The sequence below is a fragment of the Pseudorasbora parva genome, chromosome 24 (genome assembly GCF_024679245.1).
Source record: "Pseudorasbora parva isolate DD20220531a chromosome 24, ASM2467924v1, whole genome shotgun sequence".
NCBI lineage: Eukaryota > Metazoa > Chordata > Actinopteri > Cypriniformes > Gobionidae > Pseudorasbora > Pseudorasbora parva.
Window position 1 is genome coordinate 12718395 of NC_090195.1, and position 27310 is coordinate 12745704.

A 27310-nucleotide genomic window follows, 5' to 3' on the forward strand; every position below is an offset into this window, starting at 1 on the left:
AGTATGATATAGTGAGAACATGAAACTCACACTCCAGGAGAAAAAAGAAAACACCTTTATTCGGAATATGTGATTTAGTGCAGATGTTACATGTATGGCCAAAAAGTAAAATGATATCCTGATGCGATGATAATTGAGAGTTACAAATAAACATTCATAAAATGCTGCTTGTATCATATTTGATACACACATTTTTTAACACGATTTTTCAAAAAAACTAAGTTGCTTCAGTCCAGTAAATGTCTGTGACTAACAACTTAAGTTATTATTACATTTATTTTTATAAAAGGTATATTGTAAGGAACAGTTTTTTCCTACAGAGTTTTAATCATGTTGATAATGCATGTATCAAATATGATACAGTAGGCTTTGCGGTTATGTAGCATTGCATCTCTTTCAACCATGTTAAAATGGGTATAAATAATGTATTGTTTTTAAAAATAGGTATAAATTGATAAACTGTGGAACAGTTGCTTGCACATTGAGTAATATAATGCTATCATGTGTTTAGATATCACGTATATAGGCAGTGCATGTATAAAGGATACTTTTAAGATGAACTGTAATCTTTTGCTGCCTGTACCTAATCTTTAATATGAGATAATGCATATCTCCAGGTCAAAGGATTGTCACTCACTGTACTTGATAAATTTACTAGTCTTGCAGCAAGCTCACACAGTGAGAGATAACATGCTTAAACGCCCTGCAGGGCTTTGAGGCCTAGAATTTAAGATGTAGTCAGTCAATAAGGGTCATGTCACCAAGCAACCGCTTGTATTGAGAGTTAGATTAGATAACCCTTCTGTCCAGTGTATTGCCACAACTGCCCCTGGTTGTCTGAGTCTACCAGATGCTATCAGCATCTCTAAAGTCAAACATATGCAAATGTATTTGGCTGCTGCTTTTCTAGTCAAACTAGCTACTGCTGAATGTTTTGGACTGTTCTAAAGAGCAACAGTGGCCACATTAGTATTATATCGTAGATTTTCTGACTTGCCAATGCTCTCTATCGTAACAGGTGTTTTGCCAGCCTGAAAATGGTTTCCCTTGGTTTTTAATACAATTTTGAGGTCCATTGGGAGTTTGACCCAGAATGCATTGAGACCTATTTGCCTCTCTTAATGGCGTTGCTTTGGCAAGCTTTGTGCAAAAAGCATTTGTCTCTTATCCCTGTCTGTTATGCTGCATGCATGAAAGCCCAGCAGCTACAACCGCCTTCTCTAAAAACACAATGCCTGACTAAGTGCCTCCCAGAGAGCTTGCTCTGAAACCCGCCAAAGCTCTGCCTGGATTTTCGCTGGAATTTCATCCGTGGGTGGAATGTGGGATAGACCTGGAGCGGCTCTTGGCCCTCAGTCTTGACAAGTCCCGGCCTTTGTGCTCCCTCCGTATGGAAGGGACGCATATTCGGGATTTCTGTAGCTAGGAATAAGTTGGACACATTCGCCAGCCAGTTCTTGGCCCAGTTTGCAGTGTAGTGGCTTAGAACAATATTTTTTATGAAAAGATGAGCTCAGCATAGTGTATTACAGCTTTCCAGCTTTCTGGTCCTGTCGTATGTATTTTAATTTAAAATAACTATAGACTCTGTGAAATAGCTTGACAAGCTCAGTTTCAGTTGATAAGCTTGCATTCATGACACTACATTTAAAAACCAAGCTATTTGCCATAGTTGTTGGCCATTAAAGGGCATTTGATTGAATAGTAATCTATTGTGCATGATAATTCTTATACAGTTAGCAATGAAAATATGTATTGTTGGTATTTATTGTTAGTAGTAGTAGTTGTATATATTTTAATGCAATTAAAATATTAATAACAATATAAATAATCAGTGTTAATATTATCATTGTAAATGCTAATATTATAAGTGCTAAAGTGGAGTGTTTGTGTATTTGCATGCACATTTAAAAGATACATGGTGTGTGTTACATTTTAGGCAAATAACTACAGCAAAAATAATTAGGAAATGTGCATTTATTATTATTATTATTATTATTATTAGTTGTAGTAGTAGTATACATTTTATGCAATTAATAATAATAATAATAATAATTATTAAAATAATTTTAATATTACCATAGTAAATTGTATAATGTAACATTAAAATATATTTGTGCTATTTAACTTTACATTTTATGCAAACAATAACTACAATAATAATTATTAGAAACAGAAAAGGTTATCACAGTTTTTACTAGTAGTAGTTGTAGTTAGGGGTGGGTGAAGTGACAAAAAATATAATATATAAAAAAAAAATTCAGGCAGGATCGTGATCTACAATCTTATCAAATTTCTGTTTTTATGTTAGCTGTTTGCAAGTTACTAAGCAGTTTACCCAAATGAATTTCCCTATAAAAAATGTAAATTAAAAATGTAGCCTTACAAGAGAATAAAAGAAAAAAAGACTTAAACCATTTAGGCCAAAATAGGGGTGGGGGATCCTGCCAAAATCGTATAATTTTATCTTTGTAATAAAAAAAATTATTAGGCAGCTGTCAATTTAAGACTGAATGCACAGATCTAATAAACTGATATACATCTGAACTGTTTACATTCACTTAATATATAAATGACTGCGTTCATGTAAAACTAGTGTTTTTAACAGTTTAAGTGCAATAAGACGCAAAAAAGAACTTAGTTCTGAATTCGCAATCAGAAGTGACAGGCTTTTAGTGCTTGTGAATAAAAAGCTCTTAACTGGCAAGGCTTTAAAATGCGTGCAAATAATAATCTTTCCTGTTTCCTAATAATATGTATCTATTTATTTATCTATTTATTTATCATGGTTTTAAACAGTTTCAAAAACATGTTGGGCCGTTGAAATAATGTTAAAAGCCACAACAGTTTTGACACTTTTTACTAAAATTAAGAACGGATTTTGCACAGATAAGTGTTTTAACATCTCCGTGCATCAGCTTTAAAGCACATCGTTCAACAGATTGTTGAATGTTTTAGAAGGTTATATGCACACTTTGCAGCCTTGTAGAGGCAGGGCAATTATCTTTTTGTAAACACTGAATTTTTGTGTTTGTGCAGTCATAAAACATAAGTGACTGTTGCAACGCTTGTGTGTGTGTAGGTGCCCCTCGCTGCTGTGTTTGTTAGGCTAGCATTGCAGAGGGAGGCAGTTAAGCATGTGCCTGGACTCTGGGGGCAGTGGTTTGGGCTGCAGCCAACATCACAGATGGCCAGGATCTCTCGCTCTCTATCGTCATTCTTCTCTTCACTCTTTTTTTTTCCCCTCTCAACTTCTCCCACACTTGTTTTTCTCAAACAAGCTTTTTGTAAATGAACGAACGAATGTCTTCCCAAAAACCGAGGGTGTTGCGTTGTGTTATCGGTCACAGTCTATGTGTTTAGGAGTGTTACACACACACGCGACTGTAATGTACTTGAAAGAACAAAGTAAAAACGTCATTCTCATTGTGTTTGGTAAATTGCAACATGTGTTTTGAAGAATCTCAATCTCGTGCCAGGTTATGACGTGCTTCCTAGCAGGTTAAGGCAGCTGTGCGGTGCATGTGAGCTTTCCCCTGCCGTGTCTCTGATGTGCCTGCGCCCGTGAATCACACACTTATTTATGTGCTGCATTATACTTTTCTGCGTCAATGACTTATCAGCAGCTCGACAGCATGTTTTTGCCATTTAAGCAGAGCAGCCCGTTCCCGAGCGCCATGTGAAGCATTGCGGCTCTCCGGTGCGTCCGCTATATCTGTGGGCTCTCACTGACACCATTGGCATCTTGTTTGCAAGTGGAGAGCCAAAGGTAGATCACATCATTGTGTGTGTGTGTGTGTGTGTGTGTGTGTGTGTGTGTGGAGTTAAAAGGCCAACATGCATGCTTGAAGTACATTTGTTGGAGGTCATATCAGCCGTGTTTGGTGGTGCAGACAGGGTGAGGAGGAGTTTTTTTTTTTTTGAAGGAGTTTGTTTATCTCACTCATGCGATAAGGTTTTTTTTGTGCCTTGTTGTTAGACTGACGTAGTTTCAGGATGTGGTAAGAATGTGGAGGGAGCTGTTCGGTTTTCAGTATTTCACAACTTGCTGCTGGTGTGTGTAAATGTGTGAGTAACCCTTGCAGTGCCGAGACTGCTCTCACATTCACCATTAACATTCAGTTGCTTTTCCATTTGTCTGTAGCTTCAGTTTTTTTTTCTCTCTGTTCAGGTCAGTGAGTTCTAAAAGACGCCTTTGAATTGAGGCACATCAGGATGGCGGATCTTGTGCATTAATGCGTTGCCTTCATTTAGAAGTGACGCAAATCTCCTCCCTTGTTGACAGACTTTCAGTATCTCGCTCAAAAGATTTTCTTGATGTCATTTCCCTTGCGTGTGGGCCTCTAAGATATTTAGTTTGGGTGGCAATTCTGCACAACACATTTTATGTACAACACAGGCTATGTACACATACTTTTTTGTGTAATTCTTATTCCTCTTGATACTCATTTCTCTGAAATGAGTAGGTACTTAATGATTTATTTAATAAGTTCTGTATAATATGCAATATATTTAATTTAATATATTTAATTTAAATGTAAAAACATATTTAATTACATATAGTAATATTGACATTGAATGATTCTTATATACCGGTAAATGAAATGTTCTTTGATAATGCTTAGTTTCGGTGGATGTTCAGATACCTCGCGTTGTGGTCTGTTTGGTTTGTTGACTCCATTGTTGCCTCAGCTCCATGACCGTTGAATGTCATGTCACAATATAACCCTGATTCACTTCCTGTCACTTTAATCCTTGTTGCACCACAAAACGGCCATCAGCAAATTGTGCTTCCATCTAGCAGTGAGACTACTGTTTATGCCACTGAGATCTGTTGCACAATGCATTGAGAAGTTTGACTATAAGAGGGAAAGGCAACCACGTTTGACATTCTGTTTATTGGTATTACTTAATAGCTCACACAAAAATGTCGTCATTTACTCACCCTCATTTTGTTCTAAACCTGTATGGCATTATAAGTATGAGTTCCTTCCTTCTGTTGAACACAAAATAAGATGCTTTGAAGACTTTCAACTGGTTTTCCATCCAATGAATGTCATTCATTGGGGCCCTAAACAACTAGTTTGGACCACTTTGACTTCCATTGTATGGCCAGAAAAGGAATTAAAGAAGGAAGTCATACAGATTTGGAACAGCATGAAGGAAATGCAGGTGTACTTAACTAATAAGTTAGTTTAAGTTGCGACCTGACCGACTCTATAACCTGTGCAGTAAAAATGGCGTTTATGGCCTGGCACTTACAGGAATGTGCACTACCGTTATCCAGCATTTCACAGCATGGTGCTATAAATCATGAGGACGCTTTGAATTTATGAGCCCTCTCCGAGGCCTGTTCCTTTAATCTGAGTGAGTTTAGAAGCACAATGTCGGATAAGGTTTAATGGGAATCTGTCTGGCTTCCTCTTTTGTTTGCTTGTTCTGTCATGAACCCACTCCTTTTTTTCTCTCAGATGCAATTAGACATGAGAAATAAATAAGTTGGAGCTTGATTGTAGAATAAACTGACCGTTATCGCTTTCAAGAAAGAAAATGTGGAAGCGTGCTTGGGGAAATTTGAAAGAACGCGGCAACCCTGTGGCACACCCAAAATGACCTTATGCTGGCCTTTTTCATGTCAAACTAAGTCAAATTGGATCAATATGAAATAATAACCTGTGATCATATTTAAAGGGTTACTTCATTGATTTAGCATTAAGGTTGGTATTTAAACTAGGACATTAATGTAGTAGAAATGTAAAATAATTTTTGAATTTGGTGCCTTCTAGACTGAGAAATGACAGAAAATGTATTTTTGTCTCATAGGGATGAAAGACAACAACTCCCAGAATGCACTTGCTTCACTGGCCTACGAGGCCAATCCCAAAACCACGGCTACTGAATCACTGGATCACTTTCCCATGGTGTTCATTTTCATAAAATAAGTTCAGTTAGAGAACACACTGCAATTAAAAACTGAACGTGTCTGTTCAATATAATGCGAGTGAGTAGGCCTGTCACAATAACAAATTTTGCTGGACGATATATTGGCCAAGAAATTATTGCGATAAACGATAATATTGTCGTAAAATAATGATAATGGCATAATAATGCAGATGCACCTTTTCAAAAATCGAAGTTTTTGGTTCTTTATGGTTCTTGTTGTTGTTGTTTTTCTATTAATCGTTAAAGGGTTAGTTCACCCAAAAATGAAATTGATGTCATTAATGACTCACCCTAATGTCGTTCCTCACCCGTAAGACCTCCATTCATCTTCAGAACACAATTTAAGATGATTTTATATTTAGTCCAAGAGCGTGTCCAAGTGTATGCACACTTTACTGTCCATGTCCAGAAAGGGAATAAAAACATCATCAAATTGATTCATGATTCGGATCGCCAATGTCACGTGATTTCAGCAGTTTGGCAGTTTGACACGCAATCCGAATCATGAATCAATCCGCTGATTAATAACCGTTTGAATCTTTATTTGAGGTTAGAAAACAAACTTGGAAGAGAAGACAATGCTGAATAAAGTCAAAGTTTTTGTTATGTTGGACCAAAATGTATTTGATGCTTTAAAAGATACTAACTAACTAACTAACTAACTAACTAACTAACTAACTAACTAACTAACTAACTAACTAACTGTTGTCACGTATGGACTGCTTTGATGATGTTTTTATTCCCTTTTTGGACATGGACAGTATAGTGTGCATACACTTAGATACGCCGTCGGACTAAATATGAAATATCTTAAACTGTTCCGAAGATGAACGGAGGTCTTACGGGTGTGGAACAATATTAGGGTCTTAGTGAGTCATTAATGGCACAAATTTCCATTTTTGGGTGAACTAACCCTTTAACACTCAAGAAATGTAGTGTTAATCTGACACACTCCAGGATATATGATATATAGCTTAATTATCTACAATTTAGGATACAGTATTTAAAAAAAATTATATCATGTAATCATACACAAACTTATTGAACTTGACTTGACCATCTCGGAGGAAAACTAGGGGTGAGATTTCGATACAGCAAAAGAGAAGACATTGATAACATGCTTTTCATTTATTTGGCAAAAAAGGGGAATGTGTATTGCTATCTCTACAGGAACTTGTGTGCCTTTTTAGCACACAAAGATTGAACTGAAGAATTAACTTGCATTTATCAAACTGCCAACGTCAGTGTAGCTTTAAGCCTTGTTTATACTCGACACGTCTGCATGAGCACGAGTGTGCGCGCGGTAAAAATGACGTCAACGTGGAGTGCGCGAGACTCCATTTCGTTTGGCGGTGGTTTCTAAATTATTTTTTCTATTCACTGACTCACTTAAGTCTCTAACCTGCAATATGCCCTTTAATCAAACAACAAAAGACAACCAAATCACTCACTGCTCTTGACTGAATAGCTTTTGTAACTTAAATACTGATTAATCTTTATTTAATTACTAAAGTAAATATATATGCAATGTTATTTTACATGTGATTACTTTTATTACATTTTTGTACCTGAACATTGATTAGATGCCTAAATGTGCCTTAAAGCACTGTTTATTTTTTAATTTGTTTCATCTATACTCTATTGTTTTTTTTGTTTTTGTTGCTTGTATTTTGAATTTTTTGAATTTTTTTTTGGCAGTAGTCACATAATTGTCACAATACTGAAATGTTCAACTTTGATGATATACCTTCAAAATATCGATATTTGATAACATTTTCGATACCACAGGGAAAACTGCATCTAATATACTGTTACACAACATGTGTTTTCTCTAAACTATTTACTTACAAAACCTGTATTTACCTGAATAGTTGCCAACATGGGCAATTTTTTTTCTTTTGTTTTTGACGTTTAAGCGAATAAGCCACAAAAAAGAAGTTATATATATATATATATATATATATATATAATTTTCAACCATATTTTATATATAATATATATATAACTTTCAACCATATTTATATATATATATATATATATATATATATATATATAAAATATGGTTGAAAGTTTGACTGTAACGTGTAATCTCTGTATATGTAAGATATTTACATAAATTAAAAAAATAAATAATTACATATTAATGTTGACTTATTAGTTCATATATAAATTAAATATGTGATATTAATAAAACAATCGTTGTATCATCTGCATTATTTTACTATTTTGCAGCAATGAATAAAACAATAAATAAAAAAAAATGCAGTGGTTATAAAAAAATATATAGATTTTTTTTTTACATATTCATTTTGGGTAATTCAAGTTACTACTTGCAATATGTTGACAATGTCTGTGAGATTTACAAATCTTCACTCAAAAAGCCTCTCAGACAGGAAAGTTGTAAACATGGTGCAGATAAGTGGTGAGCAACAACAACTGTAATTAGACTTTGTGTTGCAGTCTTTGGAACAGAATCAAGATCACATGGTAATGTTGTTGAATGGGTTTTTCTGTCCGAAAAGGCTGTGTTACATTGACAAAATGAAGCCAATCAAATACACCCCTGACTCCCCTCATGACGTGCTGTCAGGGTTTTTTGTTTGGACCCGGGCCTGAGAGCTGAGAGCACAGGGTCAGGAACAGGAGCCTCATGAGGACTACGTCATGCTCTCCATCATCACACTTCCTGTGTTTGACTCAGGAATCCACAGCTGCGATGGCCCCTCTCTCAAGCACTAGGCTCTTTTGCTCTCAAATGCAAATACGCACATCGTCAGCTGTGCTGTTTATTAGCCATGTGACACAGCTCGCGCAACTCCCATGTCATTGATCTCACATTTACATGAGTGCCAGTAAGTCTGTACTGGGAGAAACATTCAAAGCAGAGAGGATGTTAGGTTTTGGACACAGCGGTGGGGTTTTCCCGGGCTGTAAGCATAGATGTTTAAATAGGAATGATATTTGATTGCGGTGCTCATTCCACACATGCTATCAGCAGGGTCGAATGTGTCTCGCTTCTGTGAAACAGGGCCATTAGTGTCTTGAAGTTGCAAGGAAAGTCTGTTTTCTGTGACTGTGGTTTGCGTGGGTCCAGCTCATCCAACTTGCTGTTCTGCTATTTATGGAAATGCTTCTCCACAGATAGATGTTGTGATGTCACTGCTAAGAGAGGCCAACTTTGGTCTGAGAGAGCGCTCTTGTTACACCTGTTCCTAAAATGAGTCCGAGCCTCACTAAAATCTTAATTTAAACCATTATGCTTTTGGCTCTTGCTTAACTATGGATTCACATTATTTTGTTGACAATTGTACTATTCTTCATTAAAGTCAATATGAAGCAATGCAAACAATAGGCCTGTTATACCAACTCAATTAAATCGGTATCAAAACCCATCTTACCATTTATTAAAATCCATTTATGCAGCAATTACAGTTGCCTAAATAATGTTATGAGATTAATGTTTAAATATACAATTTTGAATATAGAAATGAGATGTTTGGAAAAAAGATACAATATTATAGGCTATAGGAAACTAAAACAGCCAGTAGGTAGACGTCTGACATGGCAAGGGTCGTGATATGACCTCTCTGAATTCAACATATAACAAATAGTAATACATTCAAAAAAAATCACTCCGCGATGTATTGCTCTTCCACTGGTAATTCGTCATTATGTGATGCAAATTCACAGCTAAGAGTTCACCAAGCTTGACCTTTGAACCGACAGCAAAATGCGAAATGTTTCGCATGAGCTTGCGTTTCCGGTCTGAGGCATTCGCACCACTTTGAATGGAAGTCAGTGGAACGAAAAGTGACCACTCCTTGAATTTTAAGGCCAATTCAAACTGCTCCGACAGATGCAGAGCAATGGCGACAGTCACCAGATTACAGCACGTCACTTTTAAGACATTCTTATTCAACATGTTTAGTCGGCGAAAACGAGCTGTGGGACAATCTGATGGGCAACACACTGATCCGACGAAACCAGACAAATCGACTGTTGCCGTCTTTCTGCAGTGCGGTGTGAATTGGCCTATAGAATCATTCAATTGATTTGCTCGAACCGGCTGATTCATCTATGAAAGTAACAAGTGTCCACTGACTTCATGAATGAATCATTGATTCGATTTGTTAAAAAATGGTGAATCATTCAAGAACAAAACACAGCTCTGAGTTGCTGGGAGATGCAACTTTTCTGCTTTGTTTGGAATCAGATATGTTGGCAAAATAATGCAAAATCTGTCAGTATTGATAACATTGTGTCTAAAAATTATCAAGTCATCTCTTGTTTCGTGCATGAAATGAATATCAGTTTGCAATAGGGATGTGATGATGAGGACATTATCCCACCTGTTAAATGATGCGTGACAACATTGACTATGGCTTTTAAATCGCTAATTCTAAATCGAAATTAAAATGCGCACTGCTGCTCTGGCATTCATAACGGTGTGGAGCAAAGCAAGTGGTTTCAATGCATTCCTATGAAAGTTAAGCTTCCATAGGAATGAACTGAAAATGTGCCAGCGGACACACCGTGAATGACAGTGCGGCCATAAATGGGCGTACTGTGAGAGCGTGAATGAATGACCATGCGGATTTTACTTAATTCAGTTTAGAATTAGGGCTAATTCGGGGGCGGGTTGCTTGAATGGTGGGTTCATTGGCTTATTTTTCTTAAAGGAGTACTTCAGCCCTGGGAAGATGAATGTGTATTTAAACTGGGTCATTAATGTAGTAGAAATGTGAAATTATTTTTTTATTTGGTGCTTTCTAGACTGAGAATAGACAGAAAATGTATTTTTGTCTCATGGGGATGAAAGACAACAATTCCCAGAATGCTTCGCTGCCCTACAAGGCCATTCCCAAAGCCACCGCTACTAGATTACTGAATAACTGATAACTTTCCCACCGCGACCATCTTCATAAAATCAGTTCAGTTAGAGAACAGACACTACAATTAAAAACTGAACGTGTGTGTTCAATATGTGATTTAGCCGCTAAGAGATTCCCAAAACACTGCAGGAGTCACATTGAAAGTCATGGATGAGCTCGTGATGACAGCTGAGGTAAACGCGACAGCACTCGCGGCATAGATTCACAGCGCATATTCAGTCTGGGGTGTTTTCAGTTCATGCCTTTGAAAGCTTAACTTTCATTGGAATTAGTTAGAGAAGTTGAAAGACTTACTGTAGCTGTGAGTGATCTCCCATCCCCCACGGGTGAGCTGAAAACATGCGGAAATGGCTCCCTCTGCTGGCTGTAGTTTTTAGCCTCTGTCCAGCAATTCCTCCGATGGCGCAAATTGACGATATTTGCATCATGGGAGGAATTTTTCCAGAAATAAAATGCATAAATCTCTTGTCTCGGGGGGATATAAGGAGGGGAAGCACAATCATTTGAATATACTCCAGGGTTTCTATTGATACAAAGCCATATGCTAGTCGCTGAAGTAACCGTTTAAGGAAAAACAACAACAAAATGGTACAATGACAAACTAAAAGGCGCTTTTACATTTCGCTTTGAAACCAAATCATAAGCCGTCATCTTGTCTGTCAGCTCCTTGCTTGTGATAAAGGAAACCTAACTCCTGCTGCTGGTCTTTGTGGTGACTCTCATTCGGCTCACGCTTTATTAAGCAGACACGTTCAGTTTTTATTTGTAGTGTCTGTTCACTAGCTAAACTAATTGAGTTTATTACCATAAAAATCTAAACACTGGTGGGGACAGTGTCGCTATGGATAAGTGATGTAACCGGTGTTGTGCCTTAACACTGGTAACACCGTCTATCACAGCAAGCCTAGTTTGCAATCATGCTGATATTTGAGAAAATATTACCCTTTATATATATATATATATATATAACATTATTATAAATAAATCACATGAAATATACATACATGTATTGACTAGATGTAAAACAATTAAAAATAAATCTGGTTCCAAATAGACTCTTATGATAACAGGTTCTTGAGACGTGAGTCCTTGAGGTCACAAAACTGCAAATAAAAATAAATGTTTCATGATAGTGAGCACACATCTTTGATTACGAGGCAGCTGAGAAGTTGACAGTGTTTTATTTAGAAAATAAAGCATACAGTATGCTCTCTGCACTGCTGATAAGGAGACTCTAGCATGCTCTCCTGCTGCCAGCCCCTCACCATGTACGTCAGTAGCGCTGCTGGTCTGGTTGGCTGTTGCTAGGTGGCTGTGTGTGTGAGTGTGTATGGGAGAGGGAGAGACATTTAGGGCTAACACGGAGAGTTCGTTTAAGTGTGTGTGTGTGTGTGTGTGTGTGTGTGTGTGTGTGCGCAACTAAGACAGCTGCACTAAGCTCAGCACGCATTCTGTCTGGGCCTTGAGCTGGTCTCCGGCCATCTACAGTCGTGCGAACACACGTACGCAAATCCATACACCCACATACTGACATACACTGCAACACCTATACGCAAACTGACACAGAGACTATGATCCACCGTTTTCGCAAGGTCCAATGGGAATAGTTCTGATTTGGTCTTTAATCACGGTTCTTGTCAGATGGATTTTTTCTAAGGTAGGTTTCAGTGGATTTCCTTGTTGGCTCAGCTTTTATTACGTGAGAACCCTTGACAACTGTTCATCAGTTTTTAGAGAGAAAACTAACTGTTAATTGCCCCAAACTCTTTGTCTTGACTCTAAAGTGGATCAAGTTAAGATACAGAGCATGACGTACAGATAACTTGACTTGGAAAGTTGCTTGCGAGAGGCTTGCTTATCAAGTAGTGATTGAGTCAGTGAGGAAACCCCACCAAAATGCATATTGACCTAACTTCATCTATGGCTCAAGCCATAGCGGTCGCCTTCGGCAGAGCAAATTAATCGTCCATTTCGTGCACTTTTTGTGTAGAGTCGTTAAAACAATTTTTTTGTTTGTTTCAGAAATAAACACAGAAATGATGCTTGCAATGTAATGTACGTTTTGTTATATTTGCGTTTAAAAATAATTGTAATGTCATTTGTTATTAACATGAATAATGAGGCATTTATTCACTGCATTCACATGAAGCGTCGACATTTGACGGAGGGCATGTCTAAAGCATGACCGTCATAGTAAAAACATCCAGTCACATTACTTTTCCAGTGATGCACGAACGCAATTGGCTAGCTTGTCTGAACCTAGCCAATCACATTACTTTTCCAATCAAATTACTACCCTAGCGTCTGTATTTGCATTGAGGCGATCTGGTTGGCTGATGCCTCCGTTGCCGCTTGAAAAGTTTTTCAACATTTTTCAACATTTTTCAACTTCTGCTGCAAGCAATGCCATTGACATGACGCAACAGAACGCACAATTTAGTTCGGCGGCTCATGTCGTCCCCCCCCATTCGAAGTAAATGAGTAGTATTAACGCTCTGTTAAAGTTGCGACCAAGTGGCAACCTCCCGCAGTTTCTCTTGAAGCCAATACGGAAGTAACTTCAACTGCAACTCCTCGACTGGCAATTACAGGCTCCAGAAGGGAGCACAATCTCATTGAGCCCCATGTTAAAATTGTGCACTTTACAGCAGAAAAAAAAGATGTTTATAGCCTGGTACAAATTGTGGTTTTGGTCTATAAGGCTAATTTTGCTCTTCATGACAACTGTGAGCGGGTGAACTTTCTTATAACACATTTGTTTACATTATATAAAGTCTTAAAGTTCTGCATAATTAAGGGCATGGCCACTTGAGTGACAGGAGGATAGCCATTTATTCGCTGTCTGTTGGTCATTATGCTACCTTGGCTCTGCCCACGTCCCGCCTCTTTGCCATTTTCTGTTATCTGGGTGTGATTCGCGATGAATCGTTGAACCCTAAAAATGTAGGGTTGTGTGTCAGGACTTGCTGTTCTCCATCGGTTGTTGGTTGGATGATGGCAGATCTGGATGTGAGCTTGTGGTTGATTATAAGAAAGGGGTGAACGAAATGAAAGTCCGGCAAACATCAAGTTTGTTGAAACAAGTCTGTCGTTTCACTGGAAGATTTTGATTTAAAAGTTGCATGGATTAGACATTCACAATAAGTTCAATAACATTTTTATAGGTATTTCCTACCTATTGCACATTGGATTGTTCAATATTTTGGCTCTCTGCTCAGTTTTACCATATTTAAAATGATTTTCCTCCTTTCTATGCTAAAGCTGACTAGCCTAAGTGGAGTCGAAACTGTTTCAGTTTGTATGGTTAATTTTCATGTAGTTCTAGTTCTTGAATTATCAGATATCATCCTATGTTGATCCGGCCTGAATGGTTATTTGAATATAAGTTAAAAGTTAATTTTGAACAGTTTTTCTCAGGCGATTAATGCGGTAAACAAAGAGGAACAAAGTGCGGAATAATTTTCCCACTGCTTTTCCTGGATTAGTTTAAAGGAAGTAGTGATGGTGCTTCCTCTTGTTTGAAGGCCTCAGTCGAGCCTCCAGCAGGAGACGGCGGTGTAGAACTGAGTCCGCTGTGGTTGTGGCATATTGTGAAGTCTCTTGTTGAATTGATTGGGCTCCGTCCTCTTTCACACAAGCCTTTAACTTGTTTCGCATCCAAACGCTGTGTCAATAATTAGCTTGTAGGCCTGCTAACCTGTTCAAATAGACCCCTCAAAGCATTGCTAAAATTCCTCAAGAGCTTCATAAAAGGTGGCAATCATGCCTTTTACCACCATCAAAGAAGTTCTTAGGTTAGATGTAGTAAGAAGCACATTTATTTATCAGGTTTTGGACAATGATAAATAGTGGTAATCAAGTGGAGTTGGTAACATAAAAGTTTTACTTCCAAGGAATAGGTATTAATGAACTTGGCTAATCCTGAGTAAACTTCATCATACTGTGGTTCTTTTGCACAATATATCTGGTTGCCCCAATTGAACGGTTCCTGAAGTTAGCTGTAGCTTTGGCTTTGAGATTAAATGATTACTTGAGTAATTTGATTAAAGTCACAATGAAATGGAAGTTGCATCTGATTTTTCTTTTGAATTGGGATGTATATCCCAGTTTAAGGGGTTGTCAAAAAATGCTTTTATTATGCATTGTTTGTTGATTGGATTATATTGGGCTGTGGCCATTACACCAAAATGATGCCAAATTGTAGCGAAGTTGATTGTAAGAAAGGGCCTGGAAATTAAGCAGACTTTAAAAGTTTGGAGAAATTCAGTATGTGTCACCAGAGAAAAGTCTTATGTTTCCCTGTTTCATTACAAGGTGAAAAAAACTTGCTACCATAGCATTGTGTAACCAATTAGCAAGATGGCATTTATTGAATTGGCTATAAAGTTTCCACTACTATACATTTGAGATTAAATTATATTTTTAAGTTAAATGTATGAATTGGAGTACTCAAATATTTAAAGTTCAGAGCAATTAAAATGTATGATTACAAAATAAAAATCTGAAAAAAAAATTCTGCTTACTTAAACTTTAAACTTCTTACATTTGTGTCAACTTGCAGTTGATTGTAAGAAACAGCCTGGAAATTAAGCAGACTTAAATTATTCAAGAAATCATTTAGGTCACCAGAGAGAAGTCTGATGTTTCACTGAAAGATCGAGTTTTAATATTTTGTATTATCAGAAAGTGAAAAAAGTATACATGGATGAGGTGTTCATAATAAGATCTAAAACATGCATTTACAAAGTTGATGGGATGAATTTTAATTTTATTCTGACTAAATGAAATCTCTAATGTCAGATGATACCAATAGATTTAAAATAATGTCTGATATGTTATGCATTCCTATATGAGAAATCTTTACAATAACAGTGGATCAGACAAAGCTGAAAGTCTAGATAGAACTCTCTCAAAAAATGGCAAATGTCAAGAGTTTGATAGTTACATATTAAAACTACGTAAATGGTGGCAGCAGTTGTTTGTCCACATTGTGAAACCAAATATATCACAATAATGCATCTTGTAAACAGAACGTTAACACGCCCAGGATTCATTCTAGAGATAAAATACAGAATGTTTTGCTTTTGTGTGATTGCAGATAAATGGCAGATGTTCTCAGATCTCATTTTCTTGACTGCTTGTCCAGTCATGAGCTTGTTTGTTTTATTACGATTAGATGAAGCCCATTCATTTGCTTTGCAAATGTCTAGTATCATAGAGAAGTAGGCGTGACTTCATGCATTTTTGAGCCATGAGATGTCGATCATCTAAATAGTTTAGTTGAATATGATGCAGCAATGAGGTATTTAAGAAAGTTCAATGAATGGCACATAAAAGAATGTATTGTTGAATAAACTAGCTGGATGGGTTTGAGTTTCAGGTTCGCCCCAGGCAATGGAGAGTCTTTTGTCAGACAGACGCAACAGTGTTTAAACTTTTTGACCATTTATAAATGACACAGAACATAATATGGTTCAGTGCAAATTTTTGTAGCTAAATGTATTCAGTAATACAAATTTGATAGAAACTTTAGTAATACAAGTAAAAGTCTTTAACCACTTAACGTCTGCGGACCCTGTAGAGGAATGACATCATATATATAGTTTCAATTTTAAATGTCTGTGGAGGAGCTCTGATCTCGTATGTGGTACCATTTGAAAGCTTAGAGTCTCTAGGTTCTGGAGATATGCATCACTTTGACATTTGTTTTACACAAAGTAATGTATTTACACTAAATTACTCTGGTACCATTTCTGAACTCTCTGCAGGGTGCTAGAGCACACAGGTCTTAAGTTACGCTAAAAGAACCCTTTCACACACCACTTGTTTTTGTTAAATATTATTTTTATTTTCCATTGTATTCAATTATCCAGTTTTCATTGGGCCTCATTCAAGCATGCGTACACAAATTTGTGTGTGAAATCTGCGTACAAACATTTTCACCAACAAATTATGATTGACCAAAAACGTACATCCGTATATTGACAGAAAAATGTAGAAGCAACTGAAACCACACATACGCAACAAGCTATTTTTTGCTGTACGGCCGTATTATTTTGTTAAGAAGCCTACATGACTATAATGTATTACTAGAATAAATAATACAATTTAATTTTAGTCTTAAATATATTGAATTATAAGAGTGAAAGAGTAGAGCTGTACAGCTGGGTAATGACAGGTCTGTATTAAAGTTGTTCATTGTGTTTGAACTGGTTTTGAGTGACACTTTGGCATTGCTTGATCTGGCGAGAGCGCGTCTGCAGAGAGCGGCATATGTATGACGAAAGTTTGTCTGGGAACCCTTATATGGAGAAGGTTTGGCCGTTTTATTCAAACGACTAACCTTGTGTACACGGCTGCTCATTTAGAATACTCTAAGTTCTCTAACATCAGAGCGAGATTCAGAACAAATTCATGTGCACATGCACATGTTGTAAATTAGTCAGGGATTTGTTGTGAGAAGTTTTCCTGTGCGTACAAATCAATTATTAGTGAATGAGACCCTTTGTTTTTTATTTTCAGTATTTATGAATATTGATGTACTTTAAAATGGCGCTGGTGTTCTGTTGTTATTATCATTAATTAAACTGACCACACTTTTTGAATATTTGAGAATATAACTTTGTTTGCATCACTGAATCATAATTTCCTGTTTGTAAAGCTGCTTTGAAACTGGTGACTTGATTCATATTATTATAATTATTAATTAAATGCATTTTCCATAGAACTAGTCATTTAACTACTATAAAAACATAATACGGATACAACTGTCTATTAAAGGAGGAGTGAAGACTGACCTTTTGTCTGTTCAGGAATCTGAATTCAGGAAAACAAGTTTCAGTAGTTTTCAGTAGTTGCAATTTGAAATCAGCCTTCCTGAAATATCCGTGTCATTTTTTTTTTGTTGCTAAACTCCCAATTTTTTTTATTATTATTTATGTTTCATTATTTTTTGCTCTTCTAGTCTGCTTGCTGAAAGTCAGCAAAACCACACAGACTGTCACGCCTCGCTGGCATGCAAGCGGCATTGGCCTCTCCAAGAAATTCAACTCCTCCGTTCCCGCTCCATGTCCGGCTGTGCTGATGCCGCTCGTGTGCTGAGCCCATATGGGCACGGCTGGGTGGTTTGTCATGCCCTGCTCAGCTCGCTGGTAGAAATTACTCACACGCAAAAACACCAAGTAATGTGTGTAAACACTGAGTTTGTTGATACTAAAATACTGCCGCGACTCATCTCAATCTCGGATGACTCAAAGCTTGTTTTTCTCTGGCCTGATGGTGGTTATTGCAGATAGGGGATGTCAAAGTGTCATATGAGGGTAACTGCAAGGTGCAGTTGTTTTTGTAGCCTGTTTATTCACTTAGCAGTTTTCCAGTTCATCTGTTCCACTGGTTATTAACTTAACTTAAAGCACTGTCATCAGTTAAGTCCTGTTTGCCTCTCAAACTGCAGACTGGCCTCCAGCAACATTAATATCCTGACCTAATAGTGGCCGCCTGGAGATTACCGGACCCTCTGTCTTTCATTTTTAATAAATGCATTTTGCCACAGGATTACATAAGCGTATTGTGCTAAAATCATTTTTGTAATTGCTTCTCGCTGTCATGTGTAGTGTTTTAATGGCTACATGCCATTGGTGTGATACACACGTGTGGTAAAAGGAGTCAGAATGCGCACAGGATAATTTCAAGCAAGAGGCAAAACAAGTGAAAAATGTTCATTTTTGGTTGATTTTGAGGTTTTCACAAAAATGAGTTAATTAAGCCCTCGTCGAGTGAGTGCAATGCTTAAAATAGCAATTAAGCATCTCAAAGTATCTTTATTTGTACATTTTCTGGGAGGAGTACCTTTCATTTGTACTTGATCATGATCTCATTCACTCACTCGCGCTGACTTACAGATCCGAAGCGGACGCACAAAGACGCTCAGACAGCACGCGATACCGATATACACGCGTGCACAGAATTGCAGTACTTCAAAATATCTGTCTTGGCGAGTATTCACATAAACGTGGTCTGTTATGTCTTATGTGAACGTTTGGCTACATGTTGTGGAACAGCATCTGTTGTGTAACATTAGAAAACATCTGTGTGGTACAGTAGGTCTTATATGCTGTTTGTTGATCAAGCAATTGTGGTATCACTCATGTTCATGTTGATCAAGCAATTGTGGTATCATGGAAAAATATGTTGAAATATATAATTTCCTATAGATATTTGGTTTTGACTGTTGTATTTGGTGTTATTACCAGGGATTTTAAGGTATGGTTGCTAGGTGATTTTGTTTTGGAACCTTCAGGATTTTTCTCAGTTTACTTTGCTGGCTCTATTAACATCAAAAAGGAATTTTTTTGTGTGTATATATAAAACAAATTATTAAACTTAATATTTAATTTATATATATATATAAATATATATAAATATAATATAAATATAATATATATATAAATATATATATATATATATATATATATATATATATATATATATATATATATATATATATATATATATATATATATATATGTATATATATATATATATATATATATATATATATGTATATATTTATGTAGCAAGAAAAATATGAACCCCTAGCAGAAAATTTGAATAATGCTCATAATGTAAAAATGTTATTCACTTTTCACAGATTCTGCAAGGGCTTCACATACTTTTAATTTTATGCAAATTATTCAATTATTCATAATCTTTTTTAGAAATATGTTAATCATTTTTGCTGTTTTATACTATGAATGATTATATTGATTTTTATATTAGTAATAATGTTGAAATGTTTTTTCTTTGTGTTAATTTAGTAAAAACATTCTTTGTATTTTTTTTTTAGCTTATTTTATTTTATTATATAGTGTTTTTGGCTGTATTTTTACTTGCAAAACGTGTTGAATGCACTTGGCAACATTTGCTGTTTGATTGAAACAATTTGATAGAACTTCAATATAAATGTTAAGATATATTGTCGCAAGGCTAAAATGTTCTTCAGCTCTATCTTCCAATTGTAGTGACAGTCCTAGTTTTGTGCATTTGCAGTTTTATTGGGCAGAGGCTCCAGGCGCGGGAGGGCTGTTAATGGATAAAAATCAAGTATGCAAATTGGTTCAGTCCATTGACGTCAGAAACTGAATTGTATGCCATCTGGGGACACCCTGACCAGCCATCTAAAAGCTGTGCTGAAGTGCTTGTCTTTGTCTGCATATATGCACGGGTTCCTTTTGGGTATATTTCAGCACAAAGATGTGCCATGTCTTGTGTTTTCACAGTGAACCTTTCTCCTCCTCAATTTCTCAAAAGGATCCCCTTAATGCAATTCGAGTATTTACTGGAGACAAAGAAAATATGTCAGAAAGGTTCTTTCTCTCACAAAGCATTTTTATCACAAGCCCTTATGTCGTCCCCTAGTTGTGCTGTGTGCTAGCAGTGCCTGTAACATCTTAAAAGATAAACCTGTGCTACCTTTAAGGAACAAGTACGAAAACTACGTGTTCGGCACACAAAGGCCTCTTTCGAGTACTGCGGGCAGGGAACGCTCCGCCCACCGCTCTCCGATGGCCAATCAGACTCGCATCTGCATAATGAGCAGCAGTGCGAGTGTGTTCATGAATTAATCTCTGAACGGCCCTGTATGGAAGCGTGATGAACAGGAGTGCAGATTACACTGGACAGATGATGCACTCTTAATTCAGTGAAGCAGTCTTCTCCGCTCCTGCTTCCTGTGTGTGAGCACTGGAAGCTGGGCTGGTAAAAGAGATGAGCTTACATTCTCCAGCATGTGTGTTTCCCCTCACATCATTATTGTGGGACTGATTTTTTTAAGTCGCGGAGATTGGCCAACCACTCATTTTAGAGGTCAGGTCACCTTTGTTTATATAGGGCTTTACAGTGATAACAGGACATTTATGCAGATGTGTTTAGAGATATAGGCAAAGATCACACTTTTATTTACATGCTGGCTACTTGTAGTAAAACAATGTTATGAGGCCTGACTTCGAGTGTTTGTGTGATCAGGGATGATTTTTATTTGTACTTTTTATTTGATATGTAAATGTGCGTGGTCATCTAATGTTCCCTTAAAGTTAATCTTTAAAAAGTACTAAGAAATTAGACGTACATGTAAATCGCATAAAATATTAGCAAACATCAAAATGAATATACATTTTTTTCATTCTAATTATTATTATTGAATTTAATGTATGCTGTTTTTAGTTAATTTATACAAAATACAGCATTTCAGTCATTGATCAGTCTTTATAAAATAATATAAATATAAAATAATTGGTGGATTATCTATATCGGAGTGTGTTCAATAGCATCCCTAAGTGTGTTCAATTGCATACATATACATATTTATTACCGAAATATTGGTTTTACGGCACTGTTTTACCATTTTAATAAATGATTACTAGTCATGTTTCATTTTTCATCAGGCAGTTTGGATTGTTTATGTGTGCTATATTTGTTTGGTGCTTTTAAAATCATGTTTTTCCCTTTTAAAATTTTATTGAATCAGTTTAATAATGTATAATATAACATATTTACATGGGATATTTTCACGTTCATTTTATGTGTAAATGGCAAAATATGACAAAAGTATAAAAGAATATAAACATTAATGTTGTTCTTTCTTGAACATGGTGTTATTGTTTAAGCTTTATTTGAATATACACTGCTGAGCATTTGGCTTGTATATTATTATTGTTTGAGTAAATGCAAATACTGACGTTCGTCTGCATCTCTTCCCCCGCAGAGACGCGGAGCAATCTCCTATGACAGCTCTGATCAAACCGCTCTGTATATTCGCATGCTAGGTAAGCACCATCTTCCCTGGCTAATACACCACACACACACACACACAAACACTAACACAAACTCTCAACCTGTAAACACATGCAGTCACAGGGTAGATGTACCACTGCACTGGAAGTTACTGAGCACAGCACATTATACAACAGATTGTGCAACAGAGGGGATGGAGAGCCTCAACCATCAGTCAAAAAGCCTCTGATAATCTCATCATTACATCCACAGCTTAAGTCATTCCTCAACTGGGAATTGCTTAGTGTTTCCCTGAATTTGTCTTTGATTTAATACTTATCAAGCCCTGGCTCTGCCTGATTGCTGACCCTGGGGACCCTTTGAGTTTATAGGACAGCACTGAAAGCTCTGAAAGGGCCTGATGTTTAAACGTTGCGTATGAACAAAATGCACATCGAAAAGTGTGTACGCTATCTCATGTCGGATTAACCTAGGAAACATCTTAGGTTTATGCTTTTATATTAGGCAATTTGGATTTCAAGTCAATCTTGTTTTTAAGGATATTTAGACATTTTATGGGAAAGCTAGACAAAGATACTGATTGAGTCATTTTATTGCAGTATATCATTGCACTTATCGGCACAGGTTAAACTTTTATTATTGTTTTAATACTGTTAAATGCAGTAGTATCACGTATAGATGGCAAAATGCATGTGGAAATAGTTTTAGAAGTAGATGGGGTGGGAAATAAAACATTTGTAAAGTGATCTAGACAGACAAACATAGATGGATAATCTATATAATTTTGTTTTTGGTTAATTTTGATGCAATTATTGGATTTTTTTTTTTTGTTTACTTTTAGAGCGTTCTCTTTAAAAGAGTTGCTGTGTGCATATAATAGTCACGTTTAGTTTTTTTTTTAAAGGTAAGTTCACCCTAAAAGGAAAATTTCTCTCACGATTTACTCACCCTCTTACATGTATTTGATTTTTATGAAAATCAATCTCTGCAAGTCCATATAATGTTCGTTGACGCTTGAAGATGCTTGTATGACAGTAAAAATGTTGTTTATGTTTATCTGAAGAAAAGGTCAAATACATTGGGGATGGCATGAGGGTGAGTAAATGATGAAAGGATTAAATTTTTTGGTGAACTATCCCTTTAACAATGTCATAGATTTTTAATATCAGCCATGTATCATATTCTGAAAATAATGATCAGTATCAGTGCATCCTTCCTAAATATATATATTTTTGTGTGTACACTAGGGCTGCACGATTAATCATTAAACATTTATGAACCTAAAGACAATATTTAACAACATGTTTTTACTCCAAACTCTCTCATAACGACAGTTGAGCATCCTTCTGTGAGATGATGTGGCTTATTACACAGAATAATAAGGCTCACAACATATTAGTTCATAGTATTCTATACAGTGATAAAGGCTATGTCGATTAGCATTGAAGTGTAAATGTACTTTATTATCATGAAAATACCAGAGAAGGCTAGACTGTTTAAACCCAGCCTGATCTGCTGGCGATTTGATTTCGCCCTGCAACTCTGGAAACCTATACATTAATTTCTTCTGCTGCCATTACACTTTTGCGGGAACCAATCGCTTGTCTTATCCTCCTGGCGCGTTGTTGGCGGGTTTAACACGATGACAGATGGAGAAGCGATGGGTTGTTGCCCGTTGATCGCGCCTCTTGTGGTCTGATTGGTTGAAGAACTATCCAATTGTACGGAGTTATTCGAATAATGCCAGTTGATCACCCCTCTTGTGGTCTGATTGGTTGAAGAACTAACCAATTGTAAAGAATTATTTAAATTATGCTAGTTGATCACACCTCTTGTGCAGTAGAAAATACAGAGCAGACTCAATTTTAAATTGAGCTTGGTCCGGTGATAGCCAGACAAAGAGAAGGCTAGAAGAACTCAAATAAACCATGTATTGTCGTAGTCGTATGTTTATTAGCATTGGTTAATTAAAGCATTTCAAACTTCTGTTTATTCAGCTACAGTAATAGTATGATGCCCATAGGGATTTCCTGGAATGATGTGCGTTATTGGACTTTTGTGGGGCATATTTGGAGTTTGTGCGAGAGCGCCCTCTGGCTTTCACAGAGCTGTGCTGCTAAGCCTTTGCTAAATCGCGTGCAGTTTAATTTCGATTAATCGTGCAGTCCCAGTGTACACCAAATGTGTTTTTTGCGATTCATCTTTGAGCAATTACCCTTTTAGGATGAAACTTGCATGAATTTTATACATGAGAGCCCTGGTCTGTGCTGTCAGATTTCGCCAGAATGTGGTAGCTTCACATTAAATCCGATTTACTGGCGTTCACACAATCAGACTAGGTCATCTTGTACGAGTTAACCACTTCCGTATCACACTGACTGACTGCTTTGCTTTCTGTCACTGTACCATGTATTAGCAATACACTAGAACATCATAACCTGGAGTATCTACACGTTCAGTAACATCCCCTCTTCAAGCATGTAGCCAAAAACCCAGTAAAGCTAACCCTGACCTAATATTTGATCGTAATTTCTTTTTTTTGTTTTGTTTTTAAGCTGTGACAAACAAAACAATCAAACCCTCATTCGTGTTTACACCAGGTATGAACCAACACATCTCACCACCAGGAGAGACAAACCCGCTCACTCGCTTTCACGGCCTTTCCCTTTAATAACTTTTCCACACCATTCCTCCTTAAAGACCTGCATCCGTGGGCTCAGTCTAATCAGTGGCATTTCTCACGTTAAAATGTCTTCTAATTATACTTGTGGGTCAGGAGATGAGTTCTGGTTGCGTACGAGAGGTTTGGCGCAAAACAAATAGAGCGCACTTTTGGTTCCTTAATTTGGATGTGGTCTGGCTTCCTCGACCTCCGCAGCTTTTTTTCTGCATGTCCGAATAGCTTCCGTCTGGGTTTTTTCTTGTTTTATTTTTCTTTTGTAAATGTCTGATTCGCCTGTTGCATGTGTGACACACTTGTAAGGTCAGTCCGTATCTATAATTGCTGTTTTTTTGGTTTTGTTGTTGTTCTGTTTCATTTGAAACTCTTGTTTGTCTTATTCATTTCAATAGTGTTTTTTATGTAATTGTAATTCACAGTTTTGGTATTTTGATAGGGGCTTGTGTAATATTCAAACAGCTGTTTTCAAGTAAGTAAATATACTGGTGGGAGGCTGTTTTATTATTTGTTTATTGACTTATTTACACGTTGACTACTTTTTTACTGCACATGAACTCCAATCAGTAGTGACTGACATGTTGGAGGCTGCCATTACTCAGTAAAAGTTTATGCGTCCCCCTCCTTCTCCCCCTCCATGCAAATACACACACACACACACACACACACACACAGCCAGAGTTTGATGAAAAGGCCTATTGAATGACTTTTTAACAGATGTGACTTTAGAGCTTTGGCCAGCCTCGTTGAAGTCCCTCTGATTTCCTCTCCATTCTGTCCTGGGCTGAAGCACAAGCTTGTCTTTCTTCCATGCGTCCTCCTTTGCTCCTAGCCGTCTGAATACTAATGCATAAGTCCCTCTGGCATGGCGATGCATGATCTGTCCCCTGTCCTTCCCTTTTCCCCATTCATCGGCGGTGTGTGTATGTCTGTGTCTCTGTCCTCCTGTAGCCAGGCCTGTAACCTGCTGTATGTTGTGTTTGCTAACAAATCTCTTGAGGACCTGTGTGTTGATGCCTTCTAGGAGATGTGAGAGTGAGAAGTCAGGTAGGCTTTGAACCTGAACGAAGAGGCTCGCACCCATACCTGGGCGTCGATTTCCGCACTTTGCACTGTAAGTACCAAATTTTGGCTTTAAATCAAATACTATAACGATTAATTTCAGAGCTGGTTCAATGTTAAAAAAAAAAAGTTTTGAATCAAAATGGAAGAATGAGTTACTCATCCCATAACACATTACACACAAGAAATGTGAATCAATTGGAGTCCTTTGAGTGTATGTGTCCACTGGTCGTTAGGTCAGTAGGCGAAGAGTAGGCATCTTTTGCGGCTGTTCGAATGTATTGAGCGTTTGCACTTCGAAAGCAATCATGCCGGAAGTGGACGAGCTTAAAATGTTTTAAACCCTGTTTAAACCTGTTAGCGTCGTCCACTTGTGATCCAATGGACCAATACACATCCTAATACCAGGTGTAAACTGGGCCTCAGATTCGTTCTGGGATGTTATGCGTTCGCTCAGAGGCTACTATGAGACACGTGTTGCACACTGCAGTAAGCTAGATCAATATTAGACATGGTAAAACATGGTATTCGCGGTAAATCAAGAAAACGAGATTTAAACAATAAGACTAACCGTGTTGAGCTATAAAACAATTGCTTTTTTTGTCATCGAATGTATTCAAACGTTGCTCACCTGTCTAATAAAACACATAATACATTAAAGCGTTTTTGGTGTTTCCATGGTTTCTACAAAATAAACCGGAAATCGAGGGTATCCTGGTTAAAATGTTTATTTCTCTGGATATTTGAGATAATGTTAGTACACAAGTAACAAAATATTTAATTGTTTTAGTGCTTTAAGATTTTTTTTTTAATTTAATTTTTTATTTTTACATATTGTGCCTTTTAAATTCATGTTTCAAATATTAGTTGAAATATATTAATTTGTTATATTTAACCACTCTTTGAATATAAACTCAGTAAACAGCTTTAAACATCTATTTACTAGTTCATTTGAAAGTGATGTTTATATACATTTGTATTATTTAAATGAAACGTTCCTTTATTGGTTTATCCCTCCAACCATATGAATATATTGTAATAGAATTATATATCTAATTATATTAAAGATATTTTCCCCAGTTTTCATGGTGCATATGTCCCTCTGTCTGTTTTAAAACAAGGTGAGCGGAATTTAGGAGAAGGTACACAGAGCACATGAAAAGATTTATAGCTCTTTTGTCATGGTAAAATGAAACCCTTTTAAAGACTCTCTTTGGACTATATAGGCTGCTTGAGCGCCACGATCTTAACGATAGCAACCAAATTTTTAAACAGCAGGGGCTCCTCCAACCAAAGCTAAAGACAATAAATGCTGAAAATGTGAAGATCTTGCATCATGGAATTTCCATGTTCTCTGTGTGTGTCTCTGTGTGTGTGTGTACAGCCCGTGCTGAGTCAGCAGGGTCGATTCCAGCTCGGAGAATCCGGAGGCTCTTTAGTTTCCAGCGACACCTGCTTTCGTCCCGTCTGCTACGAGGAGCGCCACACCTCAACCCCCTCCACATCCTGGATGAGGACTACTGCGGTCAGGCCAAGGTATGGGATCGCAAACACACACTGTGCTAAAAACTCAGTCAGTGTGTCCGAAATCGTATTAAGCACTACATTTGAATTTACTTTGCAAATCTTAAAAAAATTAAAAAATTAAAAAAGTTCTATATAGTATGAATGAAATTGGGACGTACTACATCCACCATATGTTCTGTGACCTATTTGCGTCAGTTGCGTCGCTTCATTGGCATTCACAAATCCTCCTCCATGGTCTCAAGTGTCCATTGAATGCGTGCTTCAGTATCTCGGGGGGGATGTAGTAGGTCAAATGGGGGCTTGTCGTTTACTGTTTTTCGAATACTAAGCATTGAGACATAATATTCTTTTGGCGTAGTTTTTCACATACTATTTAGTAGGAAATATTTGATTTCGGATGCAGTGAATTTAGTTTACC

The 27310-nt window shown here is 37.0% G+C and overlaps 1 protein-coding gene across 10 annotated transcripts in view; it reads left to right on the forward strand.

Annotated features, from left to right (window-relative positions):
- pde7a (phosphodiesterase 7A) overlaps positions 1 to 27310 on the forward strand; it is a 36869-nt gene that overhangs the window by 2253 nt on the left and 7306 nt on the right. Inside the window, exons 1-6 of one of the 10 annotated variants that reach the window (XM_067435527.1) lie at positions 3667 to 3769; positions 21598 to 21658; positions 24182 to 24226; positions 24743 to 24775; positions 25328 to 25417; positions 26750 to 26901. In XM_067435527.1, coding sequence (XP_067291628.1) covers positions 21652 to 21658; positions 24182 to 24226; positions 24743 to 24775; positions 25328 to 25417; positions 26750 to 26901 — 327 coding nt within the window. In that variant the 5' untranslated portion in view covers positions 3667 to 3769; positions 21598 to 21651. Of the gene's footprint in view, positions 1 to 3666; positions 3770 to 21597; positions 21659 to 24181; positions 24227 to 24742; positions 24776 to 25327; positions 25418 to 26749; positions 26902 to 27310 lie in introns of those variants that run through there. The other 9 variants (XM_067435518.1, XM_067435519.1, XM_067435526.1 and 6 more) reach the window with 9 other exon arrangements.